This window comes from Oncorhynchus nerka, linkage group LG19 (genome assembly GCF_034236695.1).
Source record: "Oncorhynchus nerka isolate Pitt River linkage group LG19, Oner_Uvic_2.0, whole genome shotgun sequence".
NCBI lineage: Eukaryota > Metazoa > Chordata > Actinopteri > Salmoniformes > Salmonidae > Oncorhynchus > Oncorhynchus nerka.
In genome coordinates, this window is record NC_088414.1 from 12,232,481 (window position 1) to 12,249,122 (window position 16,642).

Sequence of the window (16,642 nt, forward strand, 5' to 3'; positions counted from 1 at the left end):
ACTGTGGAGAAGGGTAATGAAGTGCGGTTACTCTTTCTATTGCTCAATCTGCTCGAAGTGGTGGATGAATTTGGGAACTTTTGAGATTGTGGAACTTTAGCTGTGTGTGCCTTCTGTTGGATTCGCGCTCTGAGTTGAGAGCTCTCTTTGCAGCGGAGAGAATAGCGGACGCTTTGCTGGTTGTCTGTTATGTGTTGGGCTCATTCATTACGCTGTGCCTTGCTGAACTCTATTCCTGCTGTGCTGGTGGTTGCAAATCAATGGGATTTATGTTCAGTGTTACATGCCTTTTAAAATGGAAACTGCAAAAATTCAAAGGATCTTAAAGTGCTAAGTTCGGCGCACTTTACTTAAAAGAGATGAGATCACACAGCTCATGGTGAAAATGTTCAATTGGTTGTCAAAGATGTGCACTGATTTCTCAAAGTTGGTTGAGTTGCATGATGCAATGAGTCCATGAAGGCTTTGTTTCCTGCCGAGGGGGGCAGAAAAGGATCCGGTTGTCTGAGGAAACGCCAGTCTGAAAAGACAGCCTTCTTACTGGTTAAAGTTGAAGCATTGAAAAGGAAACCAGCATTGGCAACACTGGTAAAGCAGCAAAGGTTGTCCTCATCAACTCTTAGTGTACCAGTGTTTAAGGGTGACCCACTAGACTACAGGTTCTTTGAACATGCTTTTGAAGACAGTACCGAGAACACCAAAGACAGGCTGTACTTTTTGGAGCAATGCACCATGGGCCAACCCAGACATCTCGTCTGCAGTTGCCGACACGTGGAGGCTGACAGAGATTATGCAGATGCCAAAAGGCTTCTGAAAACCCCCCTCACTGGAGATGAGTATAGAATCGCCACAGCTTACATTGAGAAGCTGGTCGCCAATCAGGGTTGAAGACTCCGACATTTTTCTCACTGGAGGCCTCAACACTATGGATAATGTTCAATATAGGGAGGAAATGGACAGCCCAACAAATGAGAGCCTCAAAGCTGCCATATAAGTTTAAAGGTGGGTCGGCTACCTACAAGAGAAATGGAAAAAGAGCCAGGTTTGCTGATCTGGTTCAGTTTTGTTGATTGCCAAGCCAGGATAGCATAACATCCTGTGTTTGGAAACCTAAGGGAAACCCTCCCCCCACCTCAGCAGTGAGGGGAGGTTCAGTACCTGTAAATAGGTCAAGTGTTTTGAAAGAGAGAGAAAATGGTTGCCATCAGTGTCACACCAGCTGTGAAAACAGTGAAAGAGCTGGGTTGGCAATCCCTCTGGTGCGGCACTCCGGCAGTGTCCGTTCTGTCAAAAGAGAACACAGTCCAGGCACATGCACAGAACTGAACAAAAAGCCACATCGAGAGAAATTGGACTTGTTGAAGATCCAAAGGAGCCTGCTTCGGGTTGTCTGACCCCTGGAAACAGGAGCAAATGATGCACACAGACTTACCCGTGAAGTTTGTTCGCGCAAACATCCTACCATGTTGCACATCACCCACAAAAAGGTAAACCATTGCAAAATAAATGAAAACGGAGAGCAGAGTGCTACCAGTGCATTTGTTAATTTGGATGGAGATGCTGGGGACAGGAATCCTGATTGCATCCTAGTCATCGTGCCTGTCAGGGTTAATAAAATCAACAAAAAAAGGGGGAAAAAGTAAGAACTTAACTTTGATTGGAAATTGGACTAGTGGATCATTGCGTGCAGAATGTCAGGTTATTGGAATCGCTCATGCTATGCCTGTGACAACGAGCAAGGGTTGGGGCAAGCATTTCCCGGCGAAACGAGAAGAATTTGTTGAGCCAAATCTTCCGCGCCGTTGCTCATCAAAGGACATTGGTATGTGTGCGAAACTCTTGTGTTGCGCGATGCAAGTTGAACATTTTGCTTTGGAAATTGGAAGCGTTGGAATAGGAATTGGAGTCAAGTGTTTCATAGGGAAATACTATCCAATATGTTGATGCTTCATTTATGAACATGAGAACATAGTATTGGGCTCTGTATCTTCGCATTGGTGAACAGGCAAAGAGTGGCGTCATGTCATTGAATAATCAAACCTTCTGGTGAGTGGGCTTCATGAGGTCGAAGATGGATTGTAAAGGAAGAAGTGGAGAACCACTGCTCTGATAACATGTAAGAAATTGACAGATAACTACAATATGGTTGATTGGCAGCGATGCTCCACAGGCCATCAACCCTGCTGGTGACGACCATGTTGGAGATGGATCCGATTGGTGTGGGTCTCTGGCGGGCCCTTAGGCGAAGGTGGTGGCAACCCAGGACAGATTGGCTGCCCTGCTGTTACTGCCCACCTCATCTACACATAGAAAGTGGCACACTGGGGTCAAGCTACTTTAAAAAAATATAACTAGGGAAGTCCATTAAGAACAAATTCTTATTTACAATGACTGCCTACCCCGGCTAAACCCTGACGATGCTGGGCCAATTTTGCGCCACCCTATGGGACTCCCAATCACGGACGGATGTGATTTAAAAAAATAAATAAAAAACTTTATTTAACCAGGTAAGCTAGTTGAGAACAAGTTCTCATTTGCAACTAGGACCTGGCCAAGATAGAACAAAGCAGTTCGACACATACAACAACACAGAGTTACACATGGAATAAACAAACACACAATCAATAATACAGTACAAAAATCTATATACAGTGTGTGCAAATGAGGTAGGATAAGAGAGGTAAGGCAATAAATAGGCCATGGTGGCGAAGTAATTACAATATAGCAATTAAACACTGGAATGGTAGAATGTGCAGAAGATGAATGTGCAAGTAGAGATACTGGGGTGCAAAGGAGCAAGATAAATAAATACAGTATGGGGATGAGGTAGATTGGATGGGGTATTTACAGATTAGCTAGGTGCAGTGATCTGTGAGCTGCTCTGACAGCTGGTGCTTAAAGCTAGTGAGGGAGGTAAGAGTCTCCAGCTTTAGTGATTTTTGCAGTTCGTTCCAGTCATTGGCAGAAGAGAACTGGAAGGAGAGGCGGCCGAAGGAAGAATTGGCTTTGGGGGTGACCAGTGAGATATGCGTGTGCTACGGGTGGGTGCTGTTATGGTGACCAGTGAGCTGAGATAAGGCAGGGCTTTACCCAATAGAGACTTGTAGATGACCTGGAGCCAGTGGGTTTGGCGACGAGTAAGAAGCGAGGGCCAGCCAACGAGAGAGTACAGGTCGCAGTGGTGGGTAGTATATGGGGCTTTGGTGACAAAACGGATGACACTGTGGTAGACTGCATCCGATTGGTTGAGTATTGTGTTGGAGGCTATTCTGTAAATGACATCGGTAGGATGGTCAGTTTTACGAGGGTATGTTTGGCAGCATGAGTGAAGGATGCTTTGTTGCGAAATAGGAAGCCGGTTCTAGATTAAATGTTGGAGTATTGGGGTATTTTAATGTGAGCCTGGAAGGAGAGTTTACAGTCTAACCAAACATCTAGGTATTTGTAGATGTCCACATATTCTAAGTCAGAACCGATGCGGCCTGGATTAGAACTAGGTACTGCAGTGATGCTTCTTGCACTGAGATGCAGTGTCTTAGACCACTGTGCCACTCGGGAGCTACTACAGAACTTATGCTGAACAGGGGCAAAGTGCTAGCAACCTCTGGTCCTGAAGATCATCCCTTCCTGAAGACTAATCCACACACATACATTTGTGTAATTTGTGTAATTGTTTCTTCCCTAAATCAGAGAACAATTAGGGGACGGTGTTTAGGAGCCATTTTGGCCTGTTTATGTGTTGTGTGTATGTTGTCTGTCAGGGGCTATTTTAACTTGTTTTGTACACTATATGATGGGGTCACTGGTCGTGTGTGTGTAGGTAGCACAGGTGACCAGGAAGGGTAAGCACAGTTGAGAGGAGAGCGCATACAGTTCTTAACCATATCACAGACACAGCTTATAAAATGTTTCTCTCTGCACCTTTTTGTATAGGAATATGTGTATTGGAGCTATTTATATTTTAAATGCGCAATAAATGGGAACTTCAGCCGACAAGAATAACGTTTGGAAAGTTGATTCTTGTGGACGTGTTATGGACGGCTCTCTCCTGTGCCAGCGGCTTTTCATAGGGAATCACCACTACAACCTGTAAGTGTACAGAAGGTTAGAGCCACGTACCCATGTAACCCAGGGTCCCCACCCTGCCTCGTACCCGTTTCCCCCCGGATAGCTTCACCGCCAGGCCCAGGTCTGAGATACGGATGTGCCCTAAGAGAGGAGGTGAGGGGAGGGGTTAAGTGGAGCATTAGTTCATATAGTATGGTAGCCACAGATTATTTCACATACTAGATCAACGTTTTCCCATGACAGGGAAAATCATCGAACACAAAGTACAGTGCTTTCGGAAAGTGTTCAGACCCCTTCACTTTTCCCACACTTTGTTACGTTACAGCCTTATTCTAAAATTGATTAAATAAAAATGTTCCTCATCAATCTACGCACAATAACCCATAATGAGAAAGCGAAAACAGATTTTTGGAGTTTTTTCAAATTTATTGAAAATAAAAAACAGATACCTACGTAAGTATTCAGACCTTTTGCTATGAGACTCAATTGAGCTTAGTTGCATCCTGTTTCCATTGATCATCCTTGAGATGTTTCTGCAACGTGATTGGAGTCCACCTGTGGTAATTTCAGTTGATTGTACATGATTTGGAAAGGCACACACCTGTCTATATAAGGTCCCACAGTTGACGGTGTATGTTGGAGCAAAAACCAAACCATGCGGTCGAAGGAACTGTTCGCAGAGCTACGAGACAGGATTGTGTCGAGTCACAGATCTGGGGAAGGATACCAAAACAATTATGCAGCATTGAAGGTCCCTAAGAACACAGTGGCCTCCATCATTCTTAAAATGGAAGAAGTTTGGAACCACCAAGACACTTCCTAGAGCTGACCACCTGGCCAAACTGAGCAATCGGGGGAGAAGGGCCTTGGTCCGGGAGGTGAACAAGAACCCAATGGTCACTCTGACAGAGCTCCAGAGTTCCTCTGTAGAGATGGGACAACCTTCCAGAAGGACAACCATCTCTGCAATACTCCATTAATCAGGCTTTTATGGTAGTGGCCAGATGGAAGCCACTCCTCAGTAAAAGACACATGACAGCCCTCTTGGAGTTTGCCAAAAGACACCCAAAGGACTCTATGAGAAACAAGATTCTCTGGTCTGATGAAACCAAGATTGAAGTCTTTGGCCTGAATGCCAAGCGTCACATATGTGGAGATGTTTTCAGTGGCAGGAACTGGGAGACTAGTCAGGATCGAGGGAAAGACGAACTGAGCAAAGTACAGAGAGATCCTTGATGAAAATCTTCTCCAGATCGCTCAGGACCTCAGACTGGGGCGAAGGTTCACCTTCCAACAGGACAACAACCCTAAGCACACAGCCAAGACAACGCAGGAGTGGCTTCGGGACAAGTCTCTGAATGTCCTTGAGTGTCCCAGCCAGAGCCCAGACTTGAACCCGAACGAACATCTCTGGAGAGACCTGAAAATAGCTGTGCAGCGACGATCCCCATCCGACCTGACAGAGCTTGAGAGTATCAGCAGAGAAGAATGGGTGAAACTCCCAAAATACAGGTGTGCCAAGCTTGTAGCGTCATACACAAGAAGACTCAATGCTGTTAGCGCTGCCAAAGGTGCTTCAACAAAGTACTAAGTAAAGGGTCTGAATACAGAATGATTTCTGTTTTTATTTTTAATAAATTGCAAAAATTACTAAACCAGTTTTTGCCTTGTCATTATGGGGTATTGGGTGTAGATTTTTTCCCCCCTATTCAATGTAATCCAATGTTGAATAAGGCTGTAACAAAATGTGGAAAAAGTGAAGGGGTCTGAATACTTTCCGAATGCACTGTATATGAGGATGTTTTTGGCAGGTGACATTTGCAGAGTGTGTGTATCCTGTGAGGTAGTTACTAATTACAGTGGTATGGTTGATATCATCTACAGGTGCCTCCAACACACTGCCAAGTTTGGAACAGGTGCAAATAAGTTGATCTAAATATATACTAGACCTGCTTATCACACACCGTTAACTTACTTCCTGATAGACCAACCGTTTGTGTGAAAAGAAAATCTGAAATGACGTCACCAGGATATCCTGCTTGGGGAAACTTTATTCTGCATCGATGGAAGCGTGATCTGATCTGGGCGTGAAGCACAGATAAGGTTGCGACAGAGGTGCAACTTTCAACTTTTGTTTGGTGTGTTTATCTGACTGGATAATAATAATTATGCTCCCCACCACCACTTCTCAAACCAAAGTTGCGCTCCTGGATTGCGATATTATTAAAGTGTGCCTACCATTGTCATCCAGAAGTATGTTCTCCGGTTTTAGATCCCTGAAACAAAAAAAACAAAAAAAAGACAGAAGTCAGTACAGTGCATTTTCAATGTCACAATCTGTTTGAATCTGGTTGTGTTCCAGTTCTCCACCCTTTTCCAGAAGTGTGCAAGAGGTGGGCAAACAATTTCTCGCACAATGGGGGGGGGGGGGGGGGACTCCTTCCAGTCAATACTTACACCAATCCTATGCTTTTAAATCCATGAAGGGGAGTGTGCGAGGGCACACTTCTGGAAAAGAGTGTAGAATCAGGACAGAGCCCGTGTCTACTGACCTGTAGACAATGTTCATCTGGTGGAGGTGGTGGAGACCACAGCAGACCTCAGCAGCATAGAACCGAACCCTGGCCGGCTCCAGGCCTGGAGGACCAATGTTATAGATGTGGAACCGCAGGTCTCCTCCGTTCATTATGCTTAGCACCAAACAAAGAGATTGTTTGGTCTCATACGCATACGCCAGACTCACCTAGAGATGTGAGAGGGGAGGATGGAGGGGAAGGATGGAGGGGAAGAGCGGACATAGATAGACAAAAAGAAAAGAGGGGATGAGGGAAAAAGGATGGAAAGAAAGAGAAGAGGATGGAGAGAGAGAGAGAGAGAGTCCGATTGTGTGAAGAACCCTACCACAAATCTGCTGTTGAGCTTTTCCAGTATCTGTTTCTCGTTGAGGGCCATGGCCTCTCCTCTCCTCTTCTTCATGTGAGTCTTCTCCAGCTTCTTACACGCATACATCTTCCCAGAGGCTCGCACCTGGCATGCCCACACCTGGGGGAGAGGGGAGGAAGCGAGAAAATGATGGGGAGGCGGAGATTGTATGAGCTGAATCCTCACGATCAAAATTGTAGTTAATAATTTGGATCTCAAGTTGGATTTGGGCTCTATCTTTTCAGAGTTTTGATTTCTCTCCAAAACATTGTTAAAAGAAGTGTAGTGAAAGAAGCCTAACCTCCCCGAAGCCTCCCTTGCCCAGCATCCTGTACTGTCTGAAGGTGTGTTTGGTAACGGGCTTTCTGGTGGGAGAGAAATACACAGTTAGTGGCTGGGTGTCAAGCACGTGGGGACATATCTCACTTAGTTTGATTACTCAGTCAAACACACACCCGTCCATATGCACTGACCTCTCTACCATCTTCCATTGCAGAAAACGCTCAAAGTACATGCTCTGCAGGTACTGAAGGAAGGGGGCACCACTCAGGAACTCATGGAGGTCACTGTGATCACACAGTGAAAGAAGGGTGAATTACTTCGCAGCACACACATTCACATTCACTCATGTGTGGGGTAAGATAGTGGAGGGAACGGTGAGAGCAACATGGGGAAGGTTGGAGTAAGAGGGAGGTCAGGGTTTAGAGATCTGTGGTTAGGATAAGGGTCAGACTCACTCTGTGCAGTCAATGAAGATGTCTCTACCGTGCCACACCTCCAGACTCTCTCTGCAGCTCTTACCATAGCTCTCCACAACCTGTACACACTCAGACGACTGGCAGGAGAACATACACAGTTATTTAGCACAAATCTAAAGTGAGAAATCAACCTTTAGTGTGTGTGTGTGTGTGTGTAAAGACGGTACCTGTCTACTGAGGAACCTGTTAATGATTTGCATGCCAAAACTCTTCCTATCTTCATCTGATTGCACCTCATACTCCCCCTGTAAAAATTCAAAGACATCTGCACTTGTGATTCCTGTTTTGTCAACATGAATTTGGAAGATCCCCGTCTAGTATCTGTCACTGATTGCTTGATCGTTCTTCATGAACGACCCAGGTCACTAAATCTCAGCATGCCATTGAATCCAGGCCAATAAGGAAATACAGAGAGATCTGAATAACAAAGTTATTTATAACCCAGTAGACATAAGACGTCTTCTGCATACCGTAACATACTTTACGTTTCTAACAAAGTTATCATATTAGAACTCTTTCCTGGCCGTGCGCCCAAAACACACACCCTTCTGAAATATGGCATCACTTTGCTATGACACAGGTCTTTCAGCAGAGTGTACTTTAACATCAGCTCGCAGCATTCAGTCGGATCATCTCCCCCAAAATGGACCATACCACCTCCTTTATAGTGAATAAGGCCTATATAGTGGATCGTACCATTTTGTCCAGTAGGGAGTTGCAGTGCCGTAGCTCAGGTTTGCTCTGACAGAAGAGACAGAATAGTTGTCTGCCAATAGGCTGCTTCACACACAGACTGGAGTAGTCTCTCGCTGAAACAAACACATTACAAACATACAGTATTACACATACAAAACTTGCACTCACACACGCACATAGACACACATACACACCAGGGTTGTGCTCAATTCATAATTGCATTGAGAATGCGTCATAAGTCATTTTGAATTGAAGTAGTAAACATGATACAGAATTTCAATTGAAATTGGTATTAAAGGCAATAGAACTGAATTCAGTGAAATTAATTGAAATCCAAATGCCTCTTCTATTGTATATTAGGTGAAGTCTATACAAATATACATATTGTACATAAAACATCAAACATGTCATTATATACAGTTGAAGTCAGAAGTTTACATACACTTAGGTTGGAGTCATTAAAACTCGTTTTTCAACCACTCCACAAATTTCTTGTTAAACAAACTATAGTTTTGGCAAGTCGGTTAGGACATCTACTTTGTACATGACACAAGTAATTTTTCCAACAATTGTTTACAGACACATTATTTCACTTAGAATTCACTGTATCACAATTCCGGTGGGTCAGTTGACTGTGCCTTTAAACAGCTTGGAAAATTCCAGAAAATTATGTTACGGCTTTAGAAGCTTCTGATAGGCTAATTGACATAATTTGAGTCAATTAGAGGTGTACTTGTGGATGTATTCCAAGGCCTACCTTCAAACTCAGTGCCTCTTTGCTTGAAATCATGGGAAAATCAATAGAAATCAGCCAAGACCTCAGAAAAAATATTGTAGACTTCCACAAGTCTGGGGGTGACAGCATCATGTTGTGGGGGTGCTTTGCTGCAGGAGGGACTGGTGCACTTCGCAAAATAGATGGCATCATGAGTAATTAAAATGATGTGGATATATTGAAGCAACATCTAAAGACATCAGTCGTGAAGTTAAATCTTTGTCACAAATGGATCTTCCAAATGCACAATGACCCCATTGTGGCAAAATGGCTTAAGGACAACAAAGTCAAGGTATTGGAGTGGCCATCAGAAAGCCCTGACCTCAATCCCATAGAGCATTTGTGGGCGGAACTGACAAAGCGTTTGCGAGCAAGGAGGCCTACAAACCTGACTCAGTTACACCATCTCTGTCAGGAGGACTGGGCCAAAATTCACCCAACTTATTGTGGGAAGCTTGTGGAAGGCTACCCGAAACGTTTGACCCAAGCTAAACAATTTAAAGGCAATGCTAAAAAATACTAATTGAGTTTAAGTACACTTCTGACTCACTGGGAAAGTGATGAAAGAAATAAAAGCTGAAATAAATCATTCTCTCTACTATTATTCTGACATTTCACATTCTTAAAATAAAGTGGTGATCCTAACTGACCTAACACAGGGAATTTTTTAATAGGATTAAATGTCAGTAATTGTGAAAAACTGAGTTTAAATGTAGTTGGATAAGGTGCATGTGAACTTCCGACTTCAACTGTACATGCATATGAAATATTGTTGAAAGAATAGATTTTCAGGAAATAATAATACATTTCCCAGAATGCATTCGTTTAACCCTCAAGTTGACCCTGATGCCTTACATTTATTTTTCAAACAAATGAAATGGTTGGTGGAAATATAATTGGCTATTAAGTTTCAAAGAGCATATGACATTTTTTTTATAGAGAAAAGTTATATATTCTTTGTTATCTGGAAGTGTGACCTGTCGGATTCAATGAAACTCTCATGTTCAACGATTGAGTGGAATTTCTTTGAATTCTTTGAACCAAATTAAATTCTACTTCCTGACATTCAAATTCTACATCCTGTTGGGTGTGGTCAATTCAATTCAAATTTCAACTCATGAGTCAATTCCAAAATTATGAACGGAGCACAGCCCTGATATATATATATATATATATATATATATATATATATATATATATATATATACACAAACAAACACACACTGACCGATGGTGTTGCCCAGCTCCATACACTGGCTTATGTGAGGGAAGCGCAGCATCCTTCTCCATTTCCAACTCCTGCCTTTTCCTCGTCCACCTGGAGAGAGATGCAATAGGGTAGGGAAGAATGAGAAGACATTTGATTTTACAGCTGAGCTGTCGTAGTATACTGTTTTTCTTACCCGAAAGCATGCGAGTTTATTCAACCCTTTGGGTTATGTATTGTGTGTGATATGTTAACAGGGGGCTTCAGAAATAAAATAAATAGATAAACAATATCAGCAGTAAGACCAAAACATCTCACATTTGATAACTGGACAGATTCAGGCTTCTAGTTGAGCAGTTACAACCTTAACCTGAAGGTCTTTGCTCTGTTTACCTTTTCGTTCACCTCAACACACTGGAGATAGATTACTATCAGTCTGTCAACAACAGCCTTTGTTCCAGTGTGTGTGTGTGTGTGTGTGTGTGTAGTTTCCTTGTCAATCAGGTTCCAGCCCTGGCATCCATCCATTCCAAAAGAGAGATCTATAAATAGGTCTAGGAGCAGGAACAAAGCCTATGGGTCCACATACAGTAGCACTGCATCCTACACACACACACACACACGTTTGTTTTACAATCCTTGCGGGGACCAAACCATTGATTCCCATTCAAAATGATATTTTCCCTAACCTTAACCCTTAACCCTAATTCTAACACTAATTGTAAACCAAACCCTAAACCTAACTCCTAAGCCTAAAATAGCCTTTTACTTTGTGGGGACCAGCAAAATGTCCCCACTTGTCTGAAAATTCTAGTCCCCACAAGGATAGTAAAACCAAAAAAACACACACTCACAGTGCAAAAAATAGCTGTGTCCTGCTTACATGTGTCCCCTACTGATGATGTCATTGACAGATGAAATCTAGAGAGGAGTCCAACCTGTTTTGTGACCTCACGCAAAATCCCAACATTAATGTCTCACAGAATGGAAAAACAAAATATAAAGTCATCTTTTGATGTGTGTTCCTACCACAGGAGGTTGGTGGCACCTTAATTGGGGAGGACAGGCTCGTGGTAATGAGCCATCCTCCCCTCAGCAGCCTCCACTGGTGTCTACAGTACCCCTTGGGGAGGGTATACCCCAAAAAAGCGGATGTTGGAGAAAAAGCAAATAAGAAGCGTTGTGTATGTTACATGAAATAGACACACTTTTTGGGCAGACTGAACTAATTAGGCAAAGTCTGAGTTCGTAGACCTTAGGTCAAAACATGCATGGTCAGTTGGAAGGAAAGGCTTGGTTGAACACAAAAACAATAATTAAAAGAAACGTGTCATTTCCATTAGTACTTTAACAGAGGAAAAACAACCGTTGTGAATAGAACTTTCGCATTCCGGTCGCATTCCGCTTCGCTCCACAGGTAGTATCACTTTTTCATTTCATTTCATTACAGTCCCAACGGTGTGATTTGTTTGATCGTAGCTAGCTACATAGCTAGCTACATAGCCGTCTTTGTTTCAAAGATAATTGTGTAGTCTAGAGCGATTTTCTAGGTTAGCTAGCCAGCTATTGTCGTTCTCCTAACGCAACGTAACGTAACCAACACTGCTAGCTAGCCAGCTAGCTCCCGAAAAGCAGCATTGTAGAAACTTCACACTCAACGGTACGACTTGATTAGGGTAGTGTCAACAACGCAGCTAGCCTACCCCAGCAGTACTCTATCATTTTAATCATTTTAGTCAATTAGATTCTTGCTACGTAAGCTTAACTTTCTGAACATTCGAGACGTGTAGTCCACTTGTCATTCCAATCTCCTCTGCATTAGCGTAGCCTCTTCTCTAGCCTGTCAACTATGTGTCTGTCTATCCCTGTTCTCTCCTCTCTGCACAGACCATACAAACGCTCCACACCGCATGGCCGCAGCCACCCTAATCTGGTGGTCCCAGCGCGCACGACCCACGTGGATTTCCAGGTCTCCGGTAGCCTCTGGAACTGCCGATCTGCGGCCAACAAGGCAGAGTTCATCTCAGCCTATGCCTCCCTCCAGTCCCTCGACTTCTTGGCTCTGACGGAAACATGGATCACCACAGACAACACCGCTACTCCTACTGCTCTCTCTTCGTCCGCCCACGTGCTCTCGCACACCCCGAGAGCTTCTGGTCAGCGGGTGGTGGCACCGGGATCCTCATCTCTCCCAAGTGGTCATTCTCTTTTCCCCTTACCCATCTGTCTATCGCCTCCTTTGAATTCCATGCTGTCACAGTTACCAGCCCTTTCAAGCTTAACATCCTTATCATTTATCGCCCTCCAGGTTCCCTCGAGAGTTCATCAATGAGCTTGATGCCTTGATAAGCTCCTTTCCTGAGGACGGCTCACCTCTCACAGTTCTGGGCGACTTTAACCTCCCCACGTCTACCTTTGACTCATTCCTCTCTGCCTCCTTCTTTTCACTCCTCTCCTCTTTGACCTCACCCTCTCACCTTCCCCCTTACTCACAAGGCAGGCAATATGCTCGACCTCATCTTTACTAGATGCTGTTCCTCCACTAACCTCATTGCAACTCCCTCCAAGTCTCGGACCACTACCTTGTATCCTTTTCCCTCTCGCTCTCATCCAACACTTCCCACACTGCCCCTACTGGATGGTATCGCGCCGTCCCAACCTTCGCTCTCTCTCCCCCGCTACTCTCTCCTCTTCCATCCTATCATCTCTTCCCTCTGCTCAAACCTTCTCCAACCTATCTCCTGATTCTGCCTCCTCAACCCTCCTCTCCTCCCTTTCTGCATCCTTTGACTCTCTATGTCCCCTATCCTCCAGGCCGGCTCGGTCCTCCCCTCCCGCTCCGTGGCTCGATGACTCATTGCGAGCTCACAGAACAGGGCTCCGGGCAGCCGAGCGGAAATGGAGGAAAACTCGCCTCCCTGCGGACCTGGCATCCTTTCACTCCCTCCTCTCTACATTTTCCTCCTCTGTCTCTGCTGCTAAAGCCACTTTCTACCACTCTAAATTCCAAGCATCTGCCTCTAACCCTAGGAAGCTCTTTGCCACCTTCTCCTCCCTCTTGAATCCTCCTCCCCCTCCCCCCTCCTCCTCTCTGCAGATGACTTCAAACCATTTTGAAAAGAAGGTCGACGACATCCGATCCTCGCTTGCTAAGTCAAACGACACCGCTGGTTCTGCTCACACTGCCCTACCCTGTGCTCTGACCTCTTTCTCCCCTCTCTCCAGATGACATCTCGCGTCTTGTGACGGCCGGCCGCCCAACAACCTGCCCGCTTGACCCTATCCCCTCCTCTCTTCTCCAGACCATCTCCGTGACCTTCTCCTTACCTCACCTCGCTCATCAACTCATCCCTGACCGCTGGCTACGTCCCTCCCGTCTTCAAGAGAGCGAGAGTTGCACCCTTCTGAAAAAACCTACACTCGATCCCTCCGATGTCAACAACTACAGACCAGTATCCCTTCTTTCTTTTCTCTCCAAAACTCTTGAACGTGCCGTCCTTGGCCAGCTCTCCCGCTATCTCTCTCAGAATGACCTTCTTGATCCAAATCAGTCAGGTTTCAAGACTAGTCATTCAACTGAGACTGCTCTTCTCTGTATCACGGAGGCGCTCCGCACTGCTAAAGCTAACTCTCTCTCCTCTGCTCTCATCCTTCTAGACCTATCGGCTGCCTTCGATACTGTGAACCATCAGATCCTCCTCTCCACCCTCTCCGAGTTGGGCATCTCCGGCGCGGCCCACGCTTGGATTGCGTCCTACATGACAGGTCGCTCCTACCAGGTGGCGTGGCGAGAATCCGTCTCCTCACCACGTGCTCTCACCACTGGTGTCCCCAGGGCTCTGTTCTAGGCCCTCTCCTATTCTCGCTATACACCAAGTCACTTGGCTCTGTCATAACCTCACATGGTCTCTCCTATCATTGCTATGCAGACGACACACAATTAATCTTCTCCTTTCCCCTTCTGACGACCAGGTGGCGAATCGCATCTCTGCATGTCTGGCAGACATATCAGTGTGGATGACGGATCACCACCTCAAGCTGAACCTCGGCAAGACGGAGCTGCTCTTCCTCCCCGGGAAGGACTGCCCGTTCCATGATCTCGCCATCACGGTTGACAACTCCACTGTGTCCTCCTCCCAGAGCGCTAAGAACCTTGGCGTGATCCTGACAACACCCTGTCGTTCTCAACTAACATCAAGGCGGTGGCCCGTTCCTGTAGGTTCATGCTCTACAACATCCGCAGAGTACGACCCTGCCTCACACAGGAAGCGGCGCAGGTCCTAATCCAAGCACTTGTCATCTCCCGTCTGGATTACTGCAACTCGCTGTTGGCTGGGCTCCCTGCCTGTGCCATTAAACCCCTACAACTCATCCAGAACGCCGCAGCCCGTCTGGTGTTCAACCTTCCCAAGTTCTCTCACGTCACCCCGCTCCTCCGCTCTCTCCACTGGCTTCCAGTTGAAGCTCGCATCCGCTACAAGACCATGGTGCTTGCCTACGGAGCTGTGAGGGGAACGGCACCTCAGTACCTCCAGGCTCTGATCAGGCCCTACACCCAAACAAGGGCACTGCGTTCATCCACCTCTGGCCTGCTCGCCTCCCTACCACTGAGGAAGTACAGTTCCCGCTCAGCCCAGTCAAAACTGTTCGCTGCTCTGGCCCCCCAATGGTGGAACAAACTCCCTCACGACGCCAGGACAGCGGAGTCAATCACCACCTTCCGGAGACACCTGAAACCCCACCTCTTTAAGGAATACCTAGGATAGGATGAAGTAATCCTTCTCCCCCTGCCCCCCCCCCCTTAAAAGACCTAGATGCACTATTGTAAAGTGGCTGTTCCACTGGATGTCATAAGGTGAAAGCACCAATTTGTAAGTCGCTCTGGATAAGAGCGTCTGCTAAATGACTTAAATGTAATGTAAATGTGGATGTCTGAAATAGACATTTGAATCTTAAACATTTCTTGATAAAACTCTATCACAACACATTACATGTAAATGTAAATGTTGTCATTTGGAATGTTTAAAAAAAGTCCTGTCGAAGGCATAGTATATTAGGATTGCATACTTAACATGTACCCTGGATAATAGACTGCCAGGCACCACACCCTAATAGGTCCTTTTTTTCTCTTGATGTATTTAAAAATGTACCTTTTACCAGTTAAATAAATCATTTAAAAAATATTTAAATGTTTCTGAAATAGTGTAACAAAGCATGCAAATAAGACCATCGACGTGCCTATACCGCCAATCCACTTCTCCGGACACTGGATGATGTCAGAATATTTTGCTTGCATTTGAAAAGGACACTAATCTAGAAAAAAACAGTACTGCCATATATGACAAATGTATTTCAGCATATATTTTCCAAGAGAATCTTAGCTGGAACCCATCGTTTTCAAGATATCAACAATTGCTTCAGTAAAAGTCTGAAGAACATGGTGCATTCGGAAAGTATTCAGACCCCTTGACTTTTTCCAAATTTTGTTATGATGTTGGAGTGGGGGACTGTCCTGTCCCAGTATTCTGCCCCGGACCTCAAGTTACATCCCTGCGCCGCCTTCTCCCATCGCCTCTATTGCCATGGAGAGGAACTACGATGTGGGGAATCGTGAGCTCCTCACAGTGAAGATGGCGTTGGAGGAGTGGAGGCACTGGCTGGAAGAGGGTGGAACATCCGTTCATTTTTTGGACCGACTACAAGAACCTGGATTATCTCCTCCCCGCCAAGCGTCTCAATTACAGGCAAGCTAGTGGCGCCCTGCTTTTCTCCCGGTTCAACTTCTCCCTCTCATACCGACTGGGATCCAAGAATGCCAAGCTGGATGCTCTGTCACGCCGCTATAGCCCCACGGCTACAACCCCGGAACCCGAGACCATCCTTCCCACCTCGTGCCTGCCGATTGCGTTCAGCTGGGGAATAGGGAAGCAGGTTCGTGAGGCTCAGCATTCCCAGCAGAACCCTGGGGGGAGGCCCAGATAACCGGATGTTTGTTCCTGACGTGGTCCGCTCCTCGGTCCTGGAGTGGGCCCACTCCTCGGTCCTGGAGTGGGCCCACTCCTCGGTCCTGGAGTGGGCCCACTCCTCGGTCCTGACGTGGTCCACTCCTCGGTCCTGGAGTGGGCCCACTCCTCCAGGCTTGCCTGCCACCCAGGCTCCCGCTAAACCTTGGCCTTTGTGCGACCACGCTTTTAGTGGCCCTGACGTCTCTGCATT

The 16,642-nt window shown here is 45.7% G+C and overlaps 1 protein-coding gene across 2 annotated transcripts in view; it reads right to left on the minus strand.

Annotated features, from left to right (window-relative positions):
- Positions 1-16,642, minus strand: part of LOC115101067 (G protein-coupled receptor kinase 6-like) — a 33,666-nt gene that overhangs the window by 7,291 nt on the left and 9,733 nt on the right. For both annotated transcript variants that reach the window (XM_029620244.2, XM_065004736.1), the window contains exons 2-11: positions 10,448-10,537; positions 8,445-8,557; positions 7,916-7,993; positions 7,728-7,825; positions 7,464-7,556; positions 7,292-7,355; positions 6,970-7,110; positions 6,621-6,811; positions 6,307-6,344; positions 4,120-4,209 (exon numbers count right to left, since the gene is read on the minus strand). In XM_029620244.2, the coding sequence (XP_029476104.2) occupies positions 4,120-4,209; positions 6,307-6,344; positions 6,621-6,811; positions 6,970-7,110; positions 7,292-7,355; positions 7,464-7,556; positions 7,728-7,825; positions 7,916-7,993; positions 8,445-8,557; positions 10,448-10,537 (996 nt within the window). The remainder of the gene's footprint in view (positions 1-4,119; positions 4,210-6,306; positions 6,345-6,620; positions 6,812-6,969; positions 7,111-7,291; positions 7,356-7,463; positions 7,557-7,727; positions 7,826-7,915; positions 7,994-8,444; positions 8,558-10,447; positions 10,538-16,642) is intronic.